Source organism: Heterodontus francisci, chromosome 25 (assembly GCF_036365525.1).
Source record: "Heterodontus francisci isolate sHetFra1 chromosome 25, sHetFra1.hap1, whole genome shotgun sequence".
Lineage (NCBI taxonomy): Eukaryota > Metazoa > Chordata > Chondrichthyes > Heterodontiformes > Heterodontidae > Heterodontus > Heterodontus francisci.
Window position 1 is genome coordinate 42839706 of NC_090395.1, and position 20191 is coordinate 42859896.

The 20191-nt window shown below is 40.8% G+C and overlaps 1 protein-coding gene across 1 annotated transcript in view; it reads right to left on the minus strand.

The window, feature by feature from the left end:
* Positions 1-801: 801 nt before the first annotated feature.
* Positions 802-20191, minus strand: part of LOC137383848 (plakophilin-1-like) — a 67704-nt gene continuing 48314 nt past the window's right edge. Inside the window, exons 8-14 of the mRNA XM_068057152.1 lie at positions 19637-19804; positions 17406-17582; positions 16837-16990; positions 13694-13880; positions 12745-12829; positions 11342-11465; positions 802-4647 (exon numbers count right to left, since the gene is read on the minus strand). Coding sequence (XP_067913253.1) covers positions 11361-11465; positions 12745-12829; positions 13694-13880; positions 16837-16990; positions 17406-17582; positions 19637-19804 — 876 coding nt within the window. The 3' untranslated portion in view covers positions 802-4647; positions 11342-11360. The remainder of the gene's footprint in view (positions 4648-11341; positions 11466-12744; positions 12830-13693; positions 13881-16836; positions 16991-17405; positions 17583-19636; positions 19805-20191) is intronic.

The window sequence follows — 20191 nt, forward strand, 5'->3', positions numbered from 1 at the left end:
TGATCTGAACATTGCTGTGGTGGACAGATTTTTGATCTAAAGGGAATCAGGGATTATAGGCGTAGGCAGGAAAGTGGAGCTGAAACCATGATCAGGTCAGCCATGATCTTATTGAATGACAGAGCAGGCTCGAGGGGCCAAATAGCCTACTCCTGCTCCTATTTCTTATGTTCTTATTTCTTATGAGTACTACTACTTCCATGCATGTTACATACAAATGTTGCACCAACTGAGCTGCTGTGGTACAGCGGGCCAAATCTCATTCTCATCCCGACAGCGGGTTTCATAGTGAGGGGGCTGGAGAATCAGGATAGAATCGTTCAACATAGAACCCGACGCTGGGATTCCTGGTTCCAATACTCCAGGGGTTGGGATAGGCAGGCGGTAGCCTGCTCACCCAGAGGCCAATTTAAGCCCTTAAGTGGCCTTTTAACGGCCACTTAAGGGTCTCTTCCTGCTGCTGCTGGGATCTTGCCAGCTGTATGTTAATGAGGCCTGGCACTCTAAATGAACCAGACCTCCCACTGTCAGCAGGCTACCCAGTAGTTAAAATCCCCTCTGTTGGATTGTGACAGTCTCATGGATTTTAACTTCATAATTCATTTCTAGCTCCAGATTCAATTGACGTGATGAACTACAGATGGAAGTGGGCCATACCAGTTTGTTCAGATCCAGTAATATTACTTCACTGGACTTTCAAGTCATAAATTATGTAACTAACATAAAAACACACACAGAGCACAGCATCAACTTACAATTAAATCAAGTCAATGAGCCACCAAAACTCCTTCACTTAAAATAATTTTTATTCAGAAAGAAATTGATACATTTTACTGTAACATCAGAAATAAGGGCTCCAACTAGACATGATTTTTAATATTTTGTCGTTATACAATCTCAGACAAAAACAAAGTCTCTCCACACCACATTTCGAAAATATTAGCAAACAAATTGCATTGTAGCAGGTGTACTGGAGGCTCGGATTCCAGGCATCTACACACCACCCTTTCACATTTCCTCCCAAAATCCCTCTGGTTCTCCACCTCCCTTTCCTCTTTTAAAGGCCCTCCTCAAAACCTACCTCTTTGACCAAGCTTTTGGTCATTTTTTTCTAATATATCCTTCTTTGGCTCAGCACCCTTTTGGAAAAAAAAAATGATTACATCACGTGTAATATTTTAGAATTCTTTTCTACATTAAAAATGCTATATAAATGCAAGTTGTTGTTGTACTCAATAATATTGTAGATACAATGATCTGCACCCACACCCCTGCCACCTGCACTACTACTGTCACTTTCTCTCTAGTTTCTCTGTACACTCTCTGTTTTTATTGTATGCATTATTTAGTCTTTCTTTCTTGGTTTACAGTTCTCTATTATTTGTTTCACTGTTTTTCCATTCTCTCCATACTTCTTTCCATTTCCCTGACGTTCTGTATAAACAATGGACTGAGGTCAGGCCCCACTGAGGCCAGGAACAGATGAGGACGGGGCCTGAAAATTATGAGGCTGGCCTGTGTGCTGGTTTCCTGACCCCGTTCCCGATTCTTGACTTAACGGGAGCAGTTTAACTGCCTGGAGGTGGGCACCCAGTGCCAGGGCTCCAGACTGGCCTACAGGCCCTCACTGACTGCTTGGGTGAGAATGCAGCCAAAGGCAGCCCTGCAGTGGGGCACACCAACCCCCCAATGCCCAACCAACCCCCAACTCTGGTGGCCTAGCTGCTTGCTCTATTTTTAATTAAGTTTCGAAAAAAGTGGCTGAGAGGGCACCTTCCTGTTGAAGTGCCCCCTCAGTCACTTAACATTTACTGTGCTTCTCTGAAGTTGGAAGGCCTCTGATTGACCCTTCAGCTTAGAATGCCTGCCCGCTGGCCTTAATTGGACAAGAAACCTTTCTCCATGCCAATTAAAGGGGCACATGGTCAAAATTCCAATGAGCGACTGCTTCCCCCACCCCCCCAAACCAGGATGGGCTTGGGACCTGGAAACAGCTCCGGCTCCTGTTTCCCAGCCGCACAACGAAAATTCAGCCCTATACTTCTGCCCTGTCCGCCTGCCTATTCTCCTGCAGAAATTAAAACAACTGGAGGTGTAACCCTCCCATTTCTAGCCACATGTCAAATATGCAGTCTGGGGGCTCATTACATATGTAATGCAAAGCATGAAATGAGGCTAGAAATGTCAACAAATCAATACTGGATACAGGGGTTTCGGGAAGAAATACTTATGAGGTCTTTTAATAGTTAATGGTACTGTGCATTAATATTGGAAAACCAGCATGCTTTTGTAGTACAGCCACCATAGCAGGTAACCACAACAAAAGCACATTTGTTTTGAACAACTTACCAAAATAATATTTTCCCCAAACTACCCTCAGATGGAAACTGTTTTGGTCGCTCATGATAATGGTGGATGATAAGGCACTGTACAAGAAGTGTCAATGGCACAAAGTGAAACAGTAAATCAGCAACTTAACAGTCTCGGAATTGGTTGGAGGACAAATGTTTTATAATGAACAAGAAATGACTTTAGCAAATTAGTGGGATATCTCTACCTTACTGTTAGTTATGAGACAGAAGCTCAAGTATTACGGGTACAATTACAGGTCTAATACTAATTAGTATCAATGGGAATAACACTCAACAAAGCCTTACTTTTGGATTTATAAAATATTCTGCACAGTACAAGCTAGTACTTTTTAAACTGATTGCTGAAAAGTTCCCCCAAAGTCTGATTTTACAGCTTAGGTCGTTTAAAAAAGACACATTCAGCAAATACAAATCTATAAACACACAAAAAAGCATAAAGTGAGAATTCCCAAACTAATTTTCTTTATAAAACTAAGCAAAAGCTACCTTAAAATATTTTGAACCTTCTCTGTGTCTGTCTCCATTACCATTTTTTAAAAATCAGCATTCAATGCAATTAATTAAGTTTTGAGCATTTTGTGGATGTTTTTAAGAACATATTTTATAATACAAAGTTGGAATGTGTGCATTACAACATTATGCAACATTCAAGATTACAGGTTATCGTTATCGATTCCAAAGTAAACATACCCAAGTTGACTGGCAGTAAAACTTTTCTGTTAACGATAAGTATTACATATACTGCATATCAGATCAGTAGACCAAATAGAATTTTTCTGCATGGTTATAAAGTATTTTGTTGAAAGTCTGTCCTCGTTCAGACCCTTTAGATTAGGGCACATTCCAAGTATATTGCTGTAAAAGAAGGTGGTACATTTGGAATGACACACCTATTTGTCTTAAAGAACAAACCATTAGCATCATCAATCCAAAAGGTTTGTTTGTGGCATGCAATATTTAAGCATGCTAGATCAACCAAATACTTTCATGCAACTTTGAAGATGGAGAGGCAATTAATCCAAACTAAAGCTAGGTTTTCTTTTTATTCAGAAGAAAATCAGAATGTATTATTTTAAAAAGGTCACCGACAATGCTTACCGTCAGTGATTGTCATGCTAGTTCACAGTCATTAAAATTATAGTATTAGAATGGAGCCCAATATAAATGATTGGCTCAGAGAACAATCCACAAGTTAGTGACACCAATGGTAATAGGCTGCTTCTGTTCACTTATGTTTAACTCCTTTGGTACCAGATTCTTATTACTGGGAAGTTGTGTTTAAAATTTTCTCTAAGCTTTTTCTATTATTGCAGAACTATTTTGTGCAACATGTACTGTACATAGCAATCCCACAGAACCAAAAATGTTATGGACATTACAGAGAGATACAGATCTAACATATGTAAATTCCCAACATGATTTTAACAATGTATCAATGGTTACAGAGAAAGAAAGAAAGAAAGCATCATAAAGTATGTTCGTATACAGTGAATGTGTGTAAGCAGCATTACAAAAATGGCATACATGAAAGTGAAACAAAAAAAATCAAATAGATGGTCAATTAAACAGTGAAAAATTTGGCATTGTCATTTGTTATCTTTGTATTACAATTAGATATGTTTATAGTAAGTCACAGCATTTGGGCTGCAACATTTGTCTTCTGTAAATGCACGTTCATTATTCCTGCATTTTTAAGGAATGTTCGCAGAGGCAAATCAGAATGATGAGGAATTGATGCACATTAGAAGGATTTTTAAAAAAAAGCTTTATGTACTTATTTGAAAGGATTGGAATTATGAAGTTCTATCTGACACATACCTAAATATAGCAGTTATTCTAAAAGCTTTTCCACTGTAATAAGGTGGCAAAATTATCTGAAGTTCTTTTACACGCGCCTTTTCAAAGTGTTAACATCAGCATCAAATATACCCCAGAGAACACTGCACCGTGACTTTGAGCCAGCTTGCTGATTGTCACCATTATTTCAACTTGACTGAGGAAATGCTACAATGCAAACATTGAAATTTTAGTGCCGAAAAAAAACTTACCACACTGACTTATCAATGTACATTATGAACTGTAAGCCTGCAACGCTTAATTTTACAAACTAAAGCAAAAGAAGAGAAACAAAATTGTTATAATTTTAATTTCACCCCTCCCAACCCTGACCCATTAAATTGACTTGTGGATCAAAATACAGATATTCTGCATAAATTCAGCATAACTGGAGTTTTGCTGGGGTGATCTTTAGTCATCAATGATGAAGAGAATCCATCTGGAAAATAAAGTGGATTATTTTAAATACAGTGGATTAATTTTAGATGGTCAAATATTTAGCCCAACTAAAAAGCCTTTTTGTAGTATAGTATAGTAGAAATATAGAGAATAATATATAAGTTAGAGGGATTGTGGGAAATCGTATCAAGCTATAACAAGCTCACTGCAGCTGAAGTGAAAGGTCCTTGAAAACTGTCTGAGACAGAGTACCGTCTAGCAGGAACGCAGAGGCTTATCTCAAGTACATAAGAGTCCACAGGATGCAGGAACCTTGATATAAAGAACAGAGAACAAAGAACAGTATAGCACAGGAACAGGCCATTCGGCCCTCCAAGCCTGTGCCGATCTTGATGCCTGCCTAAACTAACACCTTCTGCACTTCCTGGGCCCATTTCCCTCTATTCACTTCCTATTCATGTATTTGTCAAGATGTCTCTTAAATGTTGCTATCGTATCTGCTTCCACCACCTCCCCTGGCAGCAAGTTCCAGGCACTCACCACCCTCTGTGTAAAAAACTTGCCTCGCACATCCCCTCTAAACTTTGCCCCTCGCACCTTAAACCTATGTCCCCTAGTATCTGACTCTTCCACCCTGGGAAAAAGCTTCTGACTATCCACTCTGTCCATGCCGCTCATAACTTTGTAAACCTCTATCATGTCGCCCCTCCACCTCCGTCGTTCCAGTGAAAACAATCCGAGTTTTTCCAACCTCTCCTCATAGCTAATGCCCTCCAGACCAGGCAACATCCTGGTAAACCTCCTCTGTACCCTCTCCAAAGCCTCCACGTCCTTCTGGTAGTGTGGCGACCAGAATTGCACGCAATATTCTAAGTGTGGCCTAACTAAGGTTCTGTACAGCTGCAGCATGACTTGCCAATTTTTATACTCTATGCCCCGACCGATGAAGGCAAGTATGCCGTATGCCTTCTTGACTACCTTATCCACCTGCGTTGCCACTTTCAGTGACCTGTGGACCTGTACGCCCAGATCTCTCTGCCTGTCAATACTCCTAAGGGTTCTGCCATTTACTGTATACCTCCCACCTGCATTAGACCTTCCAAAATGCATTACCTCACATTTGTCCGGATTAAACACCATCTGCCATTTCTCCACCCAAGTCTCCAACCGATCTATATCCTGCTGTATCCTCTGACAATCCTCATCATTATCCACAACTCCACCAACCTTTGTGTCGTCCGCAAACTTACTAATCAGACCAACTACATTTTCCTCCAAATCATTTATATATACTACAAACAGCAAAGGTCCCAGCACATATCCCTGCGGAACACCACTAGTCACATTCCTCCATTCAGAAAAACACCCATCCACTGATACCCTCTGTCTTCTATGTCCGAGCCAGTTCTGTATCCATCTTGCCAGCTCACCTCTGACCTTTTGTACCAGTCTGCCATGCAGGACCTTGTCAAAGGCTTTACTAAAGTCCGTATAGATAACATCCACTGCCCTTCCTTCAACAATCATCTTCGTCACTTCCTCAAAAAACTCAATCAAATTAGTAAGACACGACCTCCCTTTCACAAAACCATGCTGTCTCTCGCGAATAAGTTTGTTTGTTTCCAAATGAGAGTAAATCCTGTCCCGAATAATCCTCTCTAATAGTTTCCCTACCACTGACGTAAGGCTCACCGGCCTATAATTTCCTGGATTATCCTTGCCACCCTTCTTAAACAAAGGCACAACATTGGCAATTCTCCAGTCCTCTGGGACCTCACCTGTAGCCAATGAGGATGCAAAGATTTCTGTCAAGGCCCCAGCAATTTCTTCCCTTGCCTCCCTCAGTATTCTAGGGTAGATCCCATCAGGCCCTGGGGACTTATCTACCTTAATGCTTTGCAAGACACCCAACACCTCCTCCTTTTTGATAATGAGATGACTGAGACTATCTGCACTCCCTTCCCTAAGCTCATCATCCACCAAGTCCTTCTCTTTGGTGAATACTGATGCAAAGTACTCATTTAGCACCTCGCCCATTTCCTCTGGCTCCACACATAGATTCCCATCTCTGTCCTTGACTGGGCCAACCCTTTCCCTGGTTACCCTCTTGCTCTTTATATATGTATAAAAAGCCTTGGGATTTTCCTTAATCCTGTTTGCCAATGACTTTTCATGACCCCTTTTAGCCCTCCTAACTCCTTGCTTAAGTTCCTTCCTACTGTCTTTATATTCCTCAAGTACTTCATCTGTTCCTAGCCTTCCAGCCCTTACAAATGCTTCCTTTTTCTTTTTGACTAGGCTCACAATATCCCGTGTTATCCAAGCTTCCCGAAACTTGCCAAACTTGTCTTTCTTCCTCACAGGAACATGCTGGGCCTGGATTCTAATCAGCTGACGTTTGAAAGACTCCCACATGTCAGATGTTGATTTACCTTCAAACAGAAAATAAGACCATGGTGAATATAAAGGGCATTATGTAATTATGTAAGATTGGAAGCCACATGAAGAAATACCTGATTGGCCAAAAAAGACATACACAGCGCATGACAGCCTCAGGGATGAACATGATTGGGCACAGGGAGGGGTTAATTGGATAAGAGCCAGGATTAAAGGGACCCTCCTGGTTGGGTCTGCATGGTGGAGAAAAACAGAAACAAGAAAACAAAGAGAAAAGAAGAGAAGTTTGAAGACCAAAAGCTGCAAGAGAAGAGGTGTGCTCCCCGTCCAGGTCTAATATGGGAAGTATATCGCCTGTGTTAGACTGTAAATTGCTGCCTGAGTATATTGCATTGTTTGCATGAAACTGAAGAAAACTTGTTCTGACTTTGTCTCAATAAGTAGCTTCACAACTGAACTTTTGTCACACCGATCCTGTTGTAAGAGGTTAAATCCTCACAGATCAGCTCCTGACTACAATATATAAATTAGGAATACTTAAAAATATATTTCACATCAAAGAGTAGTACAAATTGTTTTGGTCAACAGAAACATTTTTGGTAGCTTAGAGCTCCCTTTTATTTATTTTTTATCATTTATATTATTCCCTATGTTTCTACTATACTGTCACTCCAGTATTAAATGTTAAATCATGTTATGATTTAATATTGTAAGGGTTCTATTTAAAGCGCCCCAGCACCTGCTTCCTGACAGCTGTCAAAGAATACTTACCTGACTGCTGTAGAGTGCGGCTGCTGTGAATCTGGCAGCAAAGCAGAAAGTGCTGGAGAAATCCAGCAGGTCAGGCAGCATCTGTGGAGAGAGAAGCAGAGTTAACTTGTCCAAGTTCACAGACCTGAAAGTTAACTCTGTTACTCTCTCCACAAATGCTGCCTGACCTGCTGAGTTACCACAGCACTTTCTGCTTTGCTGCTACATACTTACCCTGCTGTGTCCCACTGTCCTGTGAAGTTGCGATCCTCTTCTCCCACTCAAGAGTAACATTCTTTCTTGTAGGCATGCCGCACCTGGGTGAATAATCTTAATTTTGCACATTCCAGGATGTGATACTTAAATGTACCATCAGGATGTGTCCATGGAGAGGCAGCGGGTTGCATAATCTGCAGAGGTAAGTACCATTTAACATATTCTAATTGGGGTGCTGCCGCCATGCGGCCCGGGGGGGGGCACACCAAGGTCCCCCCCCCCCCCCCCCCCCACCCCACCCTCCGGTAATTTGCAGCGGGCCTTCTCAATGTCACGGGTCGAGGCGGGCTCTCCCTGCAGAGTTTTAGGGGCCCTTAACCCGCGGCGTTGAGGGGCCGGTAACATTCAGCCCACTATGTGTGCCATCTCGGATGAGATAATAAAACAGATGGCTGCTAGGTGACAGGCAAATAACATTATTTATGGGAAGTCTTTCAAGGATGTGTTGTAATGTATATAAGCCTGGACTTGGACCATAGATATTAGAATATTCTTGGAGAGGAACTTGACATGCTGACGTAGCTCAAGGCTATTCTTAGTCTGATCAACCCAAAACCTTTTTATTACTCTTATTGTGCACCAAAAGTTCATTCACCGTTTAACTGTTTAATAAGAAGAATCACTGTATTTTAACTTTTTATTCTTGCCTCTTTTATAACTATAATCATTCCAGACTCGGAGTTTCTGTTTCCCAATCCATAAGGGTCCAGATAACTCTGAATTTGCTTTAAAAGCATCGTGTATTGAGACAATTTTTAAAAATAAAAGGCTCTAATGCAATTGGTAGTAAAGATTCTGATGAGCGAGCCTAGATGCTGTTTCTCTACAGGTTGTTAATAAGCAATTCATTAGCCTGTCCTGAAAGCCAGAAAACACATCCTTTCTAACCATGAGCAGGGATAAAGATAGAACCAGTCAGATTCAGCAGAGGCAGTGACAAAGAGGTTAGAAATGTCACCTAGTTTTAAAGAGGGAAATTACATTGATATTTTTAAACTGATCTTTGAATTATTAGCTGGTCACTACCCTTAGCTGGAGAAAGAGTTAACCAGCTGCAAGACATGTGGCAGATGAATCTGGAAAGTGAGGCCGTGACAGATGAAGATGATCTTTGCCATTTATTACTAAATATCAGATTTCTGTCAATAGATCCAGATGACTTAAAAACCTGGTTATTTGATCAGAAATATAAAACTCTCAAACTGTTAGTCACATGGCCTCACAAGCACTGGTAGGCCATTGTGTGGAAGATAGACCAGGTGTGCCTCACCATCCTATGGTCAAACCAGTGATTTGAAGACAGGGAGGTCAAATGTTTTAAATGTGCTGAAGTAGGTCACAAAGTCTGATGGAAATGGGCTCACAAACTACAATATGGACAGTTAAGCAGTGACTACTGATGTAGATAGGTTGACCCATCACCTTCATCGGAAAATAGTGGGCTGAATTTTATAGACCCCCCCCCACCGCCATCATGGGTCATGGTGGAGGGCACCAGAAAATGTCTCCGGGAGAGGCCCGCCACAGACCCCGATGCCGGGAAGGCCGAGAGCCCCATTTAAATATTTAAATTAATTTAAATAATCAAATTAATTACCGTTACACTCCCGCCATATGTCCCAATGCAATATTCGTGCCAGTGGCTGGCACTCCCGCACCTTCGGATCCCCGTCCGGGGAACCAAAGTGGAACACGGGTGGGGAGGGGGGAGCAGGTAAGTTTCTCAGTGCGGGAGGGTGGGTGGTGGAGGAACAGGGTCAAAGTCATATCATTGGTGTTGGGGATGGTGGGAAGGGTTATAGTTTAAAGTTTATGCACTTTGCGGGGGAGTGAGGGGGGGGGAAGGTCAGGTGGACAAGGTAAGTGTTTTGTTGGAGCGGTGGAAGAGGGCAAGTAATTAATTCTATGGTTATAGGGGGATGAGACAGGAGTAAGATAAATTTATTTAGTTTTTTTAAATCAATGTTTCTTTAAATATTTAAATTAAACAGCAGGGCTTGAAGCCCTTTAAAATTGGCGTCAGCGCCTGCGCAAAGGCAGCTGACCCCATCGCCGGGGACGGACTGCCTGCCCCCTACACGTCATTGGGGTGGGCAGTCCACGCCGGCTATTTAAATAAGTCACCGCGCTTAATATCGGGCAGGCGGGCCACCATTGTTTTAGCCTGCCACCGATTTTCGTGGCGGGACCATAAATTTCAACTCAGTGAATGAGATACATACAAGGAAATTGCGAGATATTGGGTGCTGTTGCACAATAGTACATGGCATCCTGGTGAAGGACCAGCATTACATAAAAGACAAAGCTGCATTCACAGTCAGGAAATATGACTGACCGTAGAATCCTAGCAGCACTGTGGGTATACTTACCCTACATGAATTGCAGCGGTTCAAGAAGGTGGCTCTGCACCACCTTCTCAAGGGCAATTAGGCATGGGCAATAAATGCTGTCCTAGCCAGCGACAGCCACATCCCATGAACAAATAAAAAAAGGTACCCATGGTCAGAGTTTGGCTGCAATATTCTGCTTATGTAATTATCACTGGTGTGTTTTTATTTGTGCTTACTGTTTGATGTTTTAACAGAGAATGACATAGATGCCAAGGAGATGAAAGGAAAATAGGTCAAAGATAAGGAAATCAAGTTAATGCAGTGTGAGGCCAGCTTTATTGGCCCAGTGCAGGCAGCTGGTGGGTCAGCTCCCACCACTGGTGTGTGTATGGTGGCAAGTGGGACACCAGTCTTGCAGGGTTTCATAGACCTGAATATTAGAAAACTAGTAGGATTAAAAGCAGTAAACCTGCCACCCATGCTCAAAAGCTTCACGAAATGCAGACAGAAAGCTCATCCAACAAACTGACTTCGAAAAGGAACCACGTCTCAAGAGAAAGGGTGTTCAGTCATACAGGGAACAGAGTATTTGGGAAACAGGCTTGTACAAAACCTTGAGCAGGCAGACCCTTCTTTAAATATGTACACTAGGGCCACTTTATGTCATTCGGCCTCAACTATTTTAACTCTGGTCTGAGGTGAGAAGCCACTGCAGCTTTTCTGCCAGGTGAAGACAGTGAGAAGAAGATTTTGCTCAAGCTTGGTGACAATCTGAATTTAATGGGTTTCAGCCCAATTGTGGCCCAGAATGCCACAGGTTTACGTTAACTCAGATAAAGTCACTCGGGTTCCGACAAAGAATATGACCTTATAAAAAAAAGATTACCAAAATACAACATGTTAGAGCTAGATCTGACGCAAATCACACTCTGAAATTTTATTTAAAGTCAATGAAACTTAAGAAATTATTTTTACAGTTACCTTTAGAGTACTGAACATTTCAGTTAATGAATTTTTTGCTTAGAAACCTTCCAGAATTCTGCTGAGCTAATTTGACAACAGCTGATGTCAGATCATTTACAAAGTCTTTCTTGCCAAACCCTTCCTGTTAAAACACAAAAATATATTGGCACATTAGTGCATCTTTGTATTGAAGTAGTTATTTTTCAGCACTGTTAATCAAAACCCAAAGACCTTTCACTGTATCAAACAAAAAAAAAACTGGTATGTTTAATTTTTAAAAATCTTTTAGAAGACAAAACCATCCAAGCATTAGCTTTTCACTTGGACCCATAGGTTCCCCAGTGCAGTCACAATCCAGGTCCATAGCATTTTAAATCTTTAAGTCTCTCAGATTTTCAAGCTCTTCTTGTAGTACCCAAATTCTTATTTTCTTTACTTGAAAATGCAGTCTCATAGTAAGTTCAAGTCCTACTATGTAAAAACATCCCTCATCAATTAAGCCTTTACTTTCACCTTCAACTTTCAGAGGTGAGTGGCCCACCTCTGACTCCCCAAAACATCACCACCCACAAGACACAAGTCAGGAGTACAATACTCTCCACTTGCTTGCATGAGTGTAACTGTAACAGCACACAAGAAGCTTGACAACATCCAAGACTATCTGCAGGATGCACTGTGGCAACTTGCCCAGGCTTCTTTGACAGCATAGAAACATAGTGACAGGAGTGGGCCATTCACCTCCTTGTTCCTGTTCCGCCATTCAGTTAAATTATGGCTGATCAAAAGCTCAACTCTATTTACCCAACTGTTCCATATCCCTTGATATCCTTACCGAATAAAAATCCAGCAATTTGAGACTTGACACACATTCCAAACTCTCAACTTCTACCAATTACAAGGACAAGGGCAGCAAGTGCATGGAAACAGCATCACGTCCCAAGTTGCCCTCCAAATCACACATCGAACAGAATCGTACAGGAGCGGGCTGGTGGCGGGGAGGGGTCATAAAATTGAGTGGGAGGAGGTGGGGTGCCGTTCCTGACGCATACCCACCCCCGCTGCAGATTTATGAGGGGTGACGGCAAGTAACAGCCAGCCTGCCCCAGGCCAATCAAGGCCCTTAAATAGCCAATTAACTGTCACTTAGGGGCCTCCTCCCACTGCTGCTGGTATTTTACCAGTGGCCGGCGGGTGGCTGAGGTCCCCCAGGAGGCCGCAAAGTAAAATCTGGCGGCCTTCTTGCAGGTTGGGGTGGCCCTCATGATTGGGGACACACACCATAGAATTTTGGCTTCTCCTGAGATTGGAAGTCCTACCAAATGCCCCACACATGTGGCATGGCAGGGCAGTTAAAGCAAATTTTCACACACGCAAATGTTAATGCATAAAAATTAAGCTATGTCTAAGACCTTATTACGTACCCTTCTGAAGAAACTGTGCAAGTCTTTCTGTGCCCACATTTCATACAGGAAAAGACAAGCAGCTTTGCCAGCTGAGGGATGAGTACTATAAAAAGAAATAAATAAAATAAATAATACTTACATACACACTGTTTAGATGTACACAATTCTAATTAAACACATCATAAAATGTATTCTTGGAAGAGGGGAATGAATTAGCACTAAAGCTCAGAATTATAAACATAACTGATTTGAGCACATAGCTACTTTATGCTGGAATATCTTTTACATTGGTTGAAAAGTAATTTTGTCCATAGCAGTCCCTGCCCACAAAACCAGCCATGCCCACAGGACACATCTGTGGAGCTGCAATTGACTGCTGGTCACAGATCTTATGTACCAAGAACAGATGAAAGCAGTCAATTGAAGCCAATTTAACAGCAAGACTAAGAACAATAAATCAGGCAGTTGAAGAACGATCGATTTCCTGGCAATCGCACACTTTGTTGTGATGCTGGAGAATGCCCTGTTCCAGTCACAAATCAGTTAGACTGCTTCAGAATTCAGTAGTAGAGTTAGCAACTGCTTCACCTTTCCCGATTAATGTGAATTTAAATCTCAGTTATTTAAATATGAAGAAATATTAACAAATATTGGCAGATTTTACAGTCACATTTAAAAATAATTACTACAATACAATCTCTAGCAAGTTCCATTCTGAAGCAGGGGCAAAAAGCAGATCGAAAAAATATCAAAGGATTAGAGGAAGAGAGGAAAAAAAAATTAAACCAGGTCGAGAAAAACACCAACAGTGTTAAAAAAGAGTCAAATGGCCTATTCTTGCATAACAATGTTGATTCTACATTTGTTTTGAATAATAAATCACTCTTATTTGGCAAAATAAAGTTGACTTCAGTTACAGGCGAAGTTTGCTATAAGAAAACATCTCTGATACAGATCGCACAATTACCTGGATTTACTGAGGTTCATCAGATTTTTCAATACAGAACCCTGTAATACTGTTTTTGCCATGCTGGTATTACCGGGTATCAGATTTCGCATAATGTTACAGGCAGAAGCAATGGTATCATCCGAAGTCTTGGACCTATTGCCTCCCCCAGGGAGAAGTCGTGCTAACTCTGGCAATGTCTGAGATGCTGAGAGAGAATTTAAAAATTGGTTAATCATTTACATTTTTTGGCACTAATATTAAAATCACAGCCTTGCCGCTCCCAACACCTGAAATTTTTCATATTCTACTTGCTTTGTTTTAAACCACACTGCCCCTCCCCCCAACCCATGGTTTACAGCTGAGTGAGTTTCTGATGGACACTGCCCCAGAATAACTATATACTATATAAACTACCCTCTGCAAAAATTAGAATACAAATGCTTTCTGTGTTCGCACTGTATTTCTGTTTCCAGTATTTTGAGAGAGGTGTAGGCCTCTTAATAATTTAGTATGGATGGGTCAAGTGGTCATATAATAATCTTTGCATGGTGTCATTTCAAGATTTATAGAACAGAAATGGTAAATGGTTTGAAAATTCTGCATGAGCAATCCTACCCTCTTGCCGTAACTTTAGGAGGAGGCCAGTGGAGCCTCCAGAGAAATGGAATATGCGGTCATTTACACTGTTAATTCTCAAGAACCTTAACTAGATCATCTTCTATTGTACATAGTAACAGGAGTAGGCCATTCAGCCCCTCAAGGCTGTTCCAAAATTTGTACCTCAACTTCATTTACCCACTGTTGGTTCATATTCCTTTATGCCCTTACCTAACAAAAATCTATTGATCTCAGCCTTGAAAGGTTTAACTGACTCAGCATTCAGCCTGTTGAGGGAGAGTTTTCCAGATTTCCACTGCCCTTTGTGTAAAAGCATATCTTGTTCCTAGTTCCAAATGACCTAGCTCTATTTTTAGATTGTATCCCTTGGTTCTGGATACCCCCACTAGAGGAAATAGTTTCACTGTATATAACCTATTAAAACCCTGTATTATTTTAAACACCTCAATTAGATCACCCCTAACATTCCAACCTCAAAAGGAAAATACAAGCCAATTTTATGCAATTCGTCCTCTTAATTTAATCTTATAAGCCCCAATCTCGTTCCACTAAATTTGCGCTGTTCCCCTTCCAAGGCCAATAAATTCTTCCTGATGTGGTGCCAAAAATGAAATGCAGTACTCCAGATGAGGTCTGACCAAGGTTCAGTATAACTGAAGCCAACTCCCTCCCCTTTGTATTCCAGCCCCATTAAGATAAGAGCCAGCCTTCCATTTAAGTAAGTATTTTCGCTTGAAACTGTCTCTACTTCAATTGTTGACCACAGTAACTTAACTGCACTACTATTTGCAAGATCTTCTCTTACCATCAAATTGTTAACCAATTCTGGTTCATTACTCATCAGAGTCTAATACAGCCTGCTCCCATGTTGGTCTAAACATATTGTTCATTGTCACACCTATTTTCCTCATTACTTAAATGATGAGTCAACCACATTATTCAGATTAGGCCTGAGCCCAACTTTGTGCAGCTGCTGGCCTCCCAGTTCATGTGCATGCTATTTGTGTGGTGCCCAGATCTCTGCCCAGTTTATTTTTTACCCTATTGTTCCAGAAACTGTCCTGGATACTTTCTAGAAATTGTGGTTATTATTACTTGAGCTCTTTAGCTTCTCCCGGTCTGTATGAAAATTGAAATCTCCCATTCTAACCACATCATTTCTGCTACATGCATCCCTCATCTTCTCTGATTATACATCCCTCAAACTCCCATTAATATCTTGCATCATTTATTATTGCTTAGTTCTAATCAAGTTTTCATTGTCCGACCACCCTTACTTAAATCCCTTTCTCTCTTTTCCTGTAACTTTTTAAATCAATATTGCTACTTAAAAAAAAATATTCATGGAATATAGGCATCACTGGCAAGGCCAGCACTTATTGCCCAGCCCTAATTGCCCATGAGAAGGCAGTGGCAAGCCACCTTCTTGAACCTCTGTAGTCCTTGGGGTGTAGCTACACCCACAGTGCTGTTAGGGAGGAAGTTCCAGGATATTGATCAGTGATGATGAAGGAATGGTGACGTATTTCCATGTCAGGACGGTGTGTGGCTTGGAGGTGAATTTGCAGATGGTGGTATTCCCATGTGCCTGCTGCCCTTGTTCTTCTAGTTGGTAGCGATCACGGATTTGTAAGGTGCTGGCTATGTGCCAGTGGTGGAGGGACTGAATGTTTACAGTGGTAGGTGGAGTGCCTGTCAAGCAGGCTGTTTTGTCCTGGATCATACAGAGTGTTGTTGGAGCTGCACTCATCCAGGCAAGTGGACAGCATTCCATCACATTCCTTGTACATTGGGGGAGTCAGGAAGTGAGTTACTTGCTGCAGAATTCCCAGCCTCTGAACTGCTTTTAGCTACAGTAGCTCTGTGGCTGTTCCAGTTAGTTTCTGATTCACAAGTTCCCAACTTCTCTTTCGAAAGATCCTGGAGCCTGGAATATTTGTCTCCCAGTTATACCCAGCTTGTAAACAGATCTCTGTAATGGCAACTGCATTACACCCTTTAAGCTAAATTGTATTGTTTACGCTATGTGAATTTATTTACAGAACTCTTATGTGAATAACCATCACACTTGTTCTGGCTAGCATACAGTACATTGTTATACAACAACTTAAATATTTATCATTCCTGTAATTTTTAAACAGATATCATCATGTAATGCACATTGACATTTTCTCATAACACCTCTTTTTCTTATTTTTGGGTGACTTATTTAGTAAGCAAGTATGTAAGACAAGTAATACCAAGATTGAAGAAAAATATTTTAAAATGTCACCTAAGTATTCAATTAGACAGCATAAACACTTAACTATTGGTCATGGGACAGGGACAACACAGGGAAACTGGTATGACATATTCGAAAACAATGATCACTTGCAAAATGGGAAAATGTTTTATAAAATTTACAATTTTCGTTTATGAAAATGGATCCGACTGACTGACTGGTATCACCTCTAGCTGAATATGTGTCACAATTTTGGTTGTCATATTCAATTATATAATCAATTGCCCTGTTTGGGAGAGAGTGTTATCAACAAATGTCTCACCCAGTTGTGCTTGGAGGTTATTATGCCTTGACATGTTGTTCAGCAATGAAACTGCAGTTTTCTGTATGTCCGAGTTGTTTGAATTGAGAAGCTTTGCGACCTGAGGAAGTGCCTTTTCTTTATCTACTATTGCTGAACTCATCACGTATGATGACTTGGAAAAAAGTCAAAAGAAATTAAATATTTCCAAAACTGTGCAAATAGGATGAATGCATCTGTTAATCACATGCCCGTTTCGCCAAATACATCAGTCAGTGAATATTAACTGCAAGCTTTAAAGTTGATACTAAAATAGGAATGTGCTTCTTATTCTATTGCAACAAAAAAATGTAAGTAATGCGTTGTGTAAATGACTTGTGCATTCAATGGTTTGGCTGATTCTACCAAGTCTAATTTTGCATGGGATCATTATAATTAGCAGAGAGGGCACCAGATCAGGCTGATTTGACTCCAGAGATGAACAGGCAACATAATAGCCTGGTACAATCCCTCTTGTATGTTAAACAACAATGTTTTGCTAGCCCATCTTAAAGAACCCTACCCCTTCCCTTTATTGAAAGTTTTTGTACCATTTTGTTGCTGGCAGTAAGATTCTGCAGAGTTCCAGCACAAGCTTCCAGTGTAGCATCAGACTTGGATTTACCCAAAAGAGCTGTATACATTTTGATTGCTTTTGAATGTGAAAGGTTATTAACACCTTTGGGATTGTCATCCTCTTGAGAGAAAGGCATATTATATAAATCAGTCTGTGGAAGGAAAAGAAAATACTTAGTTTAAAAAGCTCAATACAAATATTCGAAGGGACGCTTTTCACTTTTGGCAGCAATGGTATATTGGTGGTTGCAGACTGGCCGTCTGATTTTCAGTTCTATTAAAGCCAATCGAGAGAAAAATCAGATGGGTCTTACAACAGGAAGCCCACCTGCCAAGAATGAGGCACATATTTCGCCACATGAACGTTAAAACTTAAAATTGTTGCTGGGAGGAAAAGAGGGCCTATCACAAGGAATTGCCAGGCCCCTCGCCAGAAAGACCTTTTTTGCATAGTAACAGACAGTACTTGGAAAGGACAAAGGGGTCACTCCCTACTCCATTTTAATCCACAATGGACTTTTGATTACCAGACGTTGAAGGTGGAGAGGCTAGCATTCCAGGTTAACTGCTAAAATGGCCGAATATACAAACAGACATGGTCAGACCAGATTAGTCAGATGGCTACAACAAAAACAAGAAATGCTGGAATCACTCAGCAGGTCTGGCAGCATCTGTGGAAAGAGAAGCAGAGTTAACGTTTCGGGTAAGTGACACTTCTTCGGAACTAGTCACATGGCTAACTGGCTGTTGGAGTTTTCTGAACTTGAACTTGCCACAGAGAATTTGAACTCGAAAGCTGTTTGCTCCTGGACTGAAAAGACCTCTCTCCTATCTGCTCTCACCTTGCTCTCTCCAGCTTCGGAAATCATTGATGACATATGGACCCCAAGAGAGAAAAGTCTCCTACAGTGAACAAGGTTTAAGAAGAATACTGGGCCCCAATGAAAAACAAGACTACCTACAATCAAGGACTCTACAGCGAGCTCAAAGCACAGTAAAAATACCCCTATTCAGAGATTGCCTCAAACCTCTCCACTATTTTTCTTATGCTCTTTTCTGTCTATATTTGCATCTGTGTATCGGGTATGCATGCTAGCGTAGAGCGCGGCATGTATCCGTAGGCATTAACCAAATTAGAGTTCAAGTTTAAGCTTTAATAAATTTCACTTTTCTTCTTTAAAGTGCCTTATAATTCTTTGCCTTATAATTGGAAAGCGGTGAACAAGGATTCACTAAGGGGGTGCTCAAAACATGTGTTTAAAATCAAACCCTGTTACAATAAGAATAGGTGAAGGCTGAGAAAGACCCCTAGACCCCTTTCTCACCTGGTCGTAACAATAATATATGAATATATGTTGGAAACTATAAAAACTCATCATTCAGTAGTTAAGCCACCTACCAGGGAAGGTGCTGCAGTGTCATCACAGACAGGAGCAACCTATAAAACTTCAGATCACCAATTTTTTCCAAATCATAGGAAATGCCTCTGTGAAAGTTCACATTGCTGATCTGTGCTACTGAGTAAGGCATACCAGCTTCCCTTCATCTTTTAAGAATGGCACAGGAAGCATTTTAACGTTCGCTGTTGCATAGATTAGGCATCTATTCCCTTGAGTATAGAGGATTAAGGATGAGCTAACTGAGCCATTTAGAATGTTTTAAGAATTTGTTAGTTTCTTTCCATCTACACTATTTCCTCTTGTGGAGGAGTCCAGAACAAGAAGGCATAAGCTTAAAATGAAAGAGTTAGGCCATCTAAGGTTGATATCATGAAATACTTTTTTACATAAAAGGATAGTTGAAATCTGGAGCTCTCTTCCCCAAAAAGATGCTGGGCTAGGTCAACTAAAAATGTCAAAACAGAGATAGATTTTTGTTAGACAAAGGTATTAAGGGATACAGAACTAAGGGAAGGGAAGGTAGATGGAGGTAAGATACAGATAAGCCATGATCTAATTGAATAAAGAACAGGGTCAATGGGCTGAATGGTCTACTCCTGTTCATATGTTCCTGGTGTTCAGAGAAAATTTGCTAAAAGAAACAGACTTTACTATGCATTTATCTTGCTCAGGGTTAGCAGAATTCAAAAGATGGAGAACTGGACTTACGACTTTAGAGGACTTAAAGCAGATCTGGATTTATTGAAATATTGTAAAAGCAATACTAACAGCATCTTTTCAAAATTAGAAAACATATGTATAGTTACCTCATCAAACTGATCACCTCCAGGGCTAAAACATCCTACAGAGGACTTCTTTGTTGCTTTATTTCGGCTGAGATTTTCATTCTTATTAATATGGGTGAAAGCAGTTGGCACTTCAGAATCCAAGTGGTACGAGAGGTTGTGTAGGATGCAAACACAGTTTTCAACAGACTGGCAGAAATAAAAGATGGTACCACACAGTTAATAAACAGAAAAACTCATTTAGCGTTTATGCTTTTTATTTAACAGGGGCCAGTTGGCTTAACATCTGTCATTGGAAAAATGACAGAATCCAAGTAGTAGAAGAACAATTAAACAATCGTAATAAAACCATGTTGACTCTACCTGATTGTATGAAAGGGAAATAGTATGACAAATTTATTAGAGGTCTTTGAGGATGTAACAAGTAGGGTGGATAAAGGGGGACCTGTCGAAGTAGTGTATTTGGATTTCCAAAATGTATTTGATAAGGTGCCACATAAAAGGTTACTACACAAGGTGCTCATGGTGTTGGGGGTAATATATTAGCATGGATAGAGGATTGGCCAACTATAGGAA